Here is a 4063-nt window from a genome sequence, read left to right as displayed (position 1 = left end):
AGATTTACATTACACCAACAGAACATAGAGTTACTAACATCTGGTGTACAAACACTGGAACAATGCAGTCCCACATATACTTGGAGTGAGCAAATAATGTGGAAATGTAGAAATATTTAACCTGAAAAAGAAAAAAAGTTAAAGAAAAATCACATAATTTGATTTAATAATAGCTTTGATACCATAAATTCTAACAGATAGAATTTTATTTTTGCCATCTGTGTATCTGTATCTTGTATGACAGGAGTTTATATTATATATGTTATATATTTCTGGCGATTGGGTATTAAAAAAATGGTATTGTTCCGTATTTGCGGCTACATGTGCAGTCTGTTGGAAAAACAAGCACTCGTGGAGCGCTACTGTCGAGTGTTTGTTCCGTTCTGGAGAATCACGAGAGCGTGATGGTGAGAGTGAGCATCAGGGCCGGTTGCCAGGTAGATTTGGATCCTCTGAAGTATGAAGCTGTGGTGTGGTAGAGAGTTGACAACACTGCACATGTGGATAATTAGTACAAAGAAAATTACACTAATATTAAAAACAGGCAAACAAGGTCTACAGAGAGGGTTAAATATAGAAATTGTGCAAAAGAGACAGAAAGGCACAAGTTGTGAAAAGTGTTGCAGTTCCATGTGGCAGGGTAGACAAATATCCTTACTTGTCGATCACTTTACATCATTATTAAAATTAGTGCGTCAACTAGCCTCAATAAATTGTCATTTTCTCACCTGTTGCTCTGTAAATGAGCTTGTACAGTGAGTTGATTTGTGACTTGTTGAAAGTTTGAGTTCCTTCTTCAGTTTCATGGGACGGGGTTTCTCGAGTTCCAGTCAAAAAGCCTCTGAATGAATGAATGTTTCTTATTCAAGCAACATATTAAAGCAGCCAATATGGAAATACAAGTCTCTCCATCAGTACAGCATCCCCTCAGGATCTAATAATAAGTATTTCTTCACGGGGCATGGCAGAGGAAGCTGTGCGACACCCCTGTGGCAAAAGCCGCCCAGGCTGGCTCTGATGGCACATCTGGTGAGGTGGAGCAGGCTGCGAGGAGTGTTGGTGCAAACGGCAAACAGAGAGTCGTAGAAGTCTTTATGTCGCTAAGGAAGAGGAATTCAGATGATTGTAGGCTTTTTCACTGCTCTGCACTCATACAAATATACAGTACTATCCATAACATGTCCCTGTGTTACCTTGTAGCAGTCATCAGGAATGGCGGCTCTCCACTTCTTTGTGGGTTTTAAATGTTCATAAGAGTTGACCATGATTTCTAATACTCCGGGGTAGTCGTGACAGGACTGCAGAACCTGTACATAACAATACACAACAAGACATTGTGCACAAACAGTGACTGTCTGCTATCATCATATAAAATGTCTTAGATACTGTGTCTGGTAAGGAAGGTCACGTAATCGCCACTGGCAGTGGTTGGCGAAAACAACCACATGGTGGTAATTCTAGTTCGAAATTTTCACAAATTTCCCTGGGGAATAATTAATGGATCTTAATTTAAAAAAACAGGCACATCTAGAGGATAGATATCTATCAGTGTGTGTAATTTGTTGCAGCTTGATTGAAAACAAAAGTCACTGTTGGGACTTCAAGTTCAATTCTTTTCTTAATCATTTAATAACCTCGGTCTGTACCTTGTGGAACTGTGGTGGGTAGATCCTGGCTGCGTTATGGTTGAGCAGCAGCTGATAGCAGAGTTCAGGTATGGCCATCGCCCTTACGTCGGTCACTTTGAGGAGATACTGAATGGGGGCGCAGCCGTTGATGTCCATGACCCTTGTGTCTGCTCCGGCCTCCAGCAGCATCTGCATCAGGACGTGATCACAGTGCCAGGCTGCTTTGTGGAGTGCTGTTTTATGGTCTTCTTCTTGGAGGTTGGGATCTGGAGAAACAAAGAAAGATTCATGACACACACAAAACATGAGTCTACCATTATACACAGGTCTTGATCCAGAATCTCAAACCTGCTTGGTGGTCCAGCAGGAGACGGCAGACTAAATGGTGATCTTCACTGTAGATTTGCTCTTTAGTGTCAAAAGCCCAGAAGGCTGCAGTTATCAAAGGAGTCTCCTGAAAAGAGTTGATTGCATTGACAGATGCTCCGTGGGCCAAATAAAGAGCCACCAGCTCTGGAACTCCGAATCTGGCTGCTGTGTGTAACGGTGTGACCTCATCGTTGTTGTAGCTGGGGATGTTGATTTTTGCACCTCCACGGGAGAAAAAAATAATAATTAATAATAATTTTGTTGTTTTGGCCTTTATATATCCTGTATTCATAATTGAACCCACACATGCATCTACCTATGCACCCCCCCTCCTGACCTTTCAAAATGAGCTGCTTGGCACAGTCCACAGACTCCCTGGTGATGCAGTAGTGCAGTGGTGTGTGCCCGCTCAGTGACAGGCTGTTGACCTTTGCCCCATGAGCCAAAAGTAAGTCCGTACACTCAGCGTTGGAGACCTCGCAGGCCACATGCAGCGGGGTCTTCCCATTAGGCATCCGGTTAATGGCCGCACCCTCCTGAAGGAGCACCAGTGCAGTTTCCACAGCGTTGTACATCACACACACATGAATACCCATCGCCCAGGAACTCTCCAGTTTGTAGCCTGGGAGCCAATAACCTGCAGTAAAGAGGACAGCCAGCAGGAATTCTTAATGACAGTGAAGATTAGACGTGTTGATTATTCCTGACGTACACAGATTTATATCTTAGTCTTTATGTTACTTTACATCTCTATCTTAAAGGTTCAGTGTGTAGAATTTAGTGATATCTCGAGGTGAAGTTGCATGTTGCAGCTGAATACCGTTCAGCAAACATGACAGAGAACCTGTGGTGAACTTCAGTTGTCATGAAAACTCAAAAGCTTTTAGTTCTTTCAGTTTGGACAACAGTAAAAAAACATGACGGCCTCCACAGAGAGGAATATAAAGTATTTAAATATAAAGAGCCCATTCTAAGGTAAAGAAAGCAACAATTCATAAAATGAGGATTATTTTATATTCAATTACTGCCAAAATTTAAATTAAATAGTGTAAACAGTACTTCTTAGACTGTTGTAATATCCAACCTTAGGATCTCTATGGGTTTAGCACCACCTAGTGGATGCAGTGCAGAACTAGTCCGCTGACGATATTCAGAAACTGTTGAAATCCTTTTTTGTATTTTTGTTAAGTCGATTTTACTATGTCAAATGCCTTGAGATAGTGCATGTTGTGACTTGGCACTATACAAATTAAACTGATATTAATTGAATTTAATCAACTTAGGCTTTCATCCTCCACAAAGTAGTCTGAGTCTGTTTATTTGTTTGTTTGTCAGAAGGATTTCTCAAAAAACTGCACCACCGATATTCATCTAGTTTGTTGTCATGTTTATCCTTCTGAGCCCATGCAGTATAAAGTATGACAAGCACACAGACTGGTTACAACCATAACACACTCTGTCATACCGGGTTACCTTGTTTGTATGAGGCCAGGACCATGCTGGGGTCCTCCACTTCCAGCACCACGTCAATGTCTATCTTCCTAGTGTGCAGGATCTGCAGGACCTCCTGGGCATTATTGGTCTGCAGAGCCTCCAGGAACTTTAGCTTTAGCTGCTTGACAGCGAGTTGGCTGGGGCTGAACTCCTCCATGAGCTGAGGGCCTCGCACTGCCACACCACCCGGTTCACACACTAATGTTCTCCACACAATATGTAGTAAATCAAAAATAAAAGTACATATGGTGATAATGAAAGAATTAAGCATACCCACACTGGGAAGGCCTAGCTATGGGGGGGACGAAAATGAAGTCAGATGGGGGGCGTCAGAGGGAGAAAATAGTAGCAGAATATAAATAGAAAGGAGAAAGGGAGGGAGAGACTGGAGAGTTTCAGCTGACTGTGGCTGGCTACAGGTCAGTCACTCTGCTGAGAGAAAGACATGTATGCATGGTGGATCATGATTGCAGGGCAAATGTCTCTTTTCTTCTATTTAACCATTTTGACATGGCTGAACTGGATCTATACTTGTTTGAAATGTTTGAAAATCTGAGAAAGAAAGAAACAGA

At 42.1% G+C, this 4063-nt stretch overlaps 1 protein-coding gene across 1 annotated transcript; it reads right to left on the bottom strand.

Moving 5' to 3' along the window:
- Window positions 1–337: 337 nt before the first annotated feature.
- On the bottom strand, window positions 338–3811 carry asb4 (ankyrin repeat and SOCS box containing 4). Its single transcript, XM_020090421.2, has 6 exons — window positions 3471–3811; window positions 2335–2634; window positions 1977–2219; window positions 1647–1894; window positions 1194–1307; window positions 338–1100 (listed from the first exon to the last, which is right to left on the bottom strand). The coding sequence occupies exons 1-6, from the start codon at window positions 3760–3762 to the stop codon at window positions 912–914; spliced, it is 1386 nt and encodes a 461-aa protein (XP_019945980.1). The 5' UTR covers window positions 3763–3811; the 3' UTR covers window positions 338–911.
- Window positions 3812–4063: the final 252 nt, after the last annotated feature.

This window comes from Paralichthys olivaceus, chromosome 20, assembly GCF_024713975.1.
Source record: "Paralichthys olivaceus isolate ysfri-2021 chromosome 20, ASM2471397v2, whole genome shotgun sequence".
NCBI lineage: Eukaryota > Metazoa > Chordata > Actinopteri > Pleuronectiformes > Paralichthyidae > Paralichthys > Paralichthys olivaceus.
The sequence above is the reverse complement of the archived record's forward strand: the minus strand, read 5'-3'. Positions and strand labels throughout refer to the sequence as shown.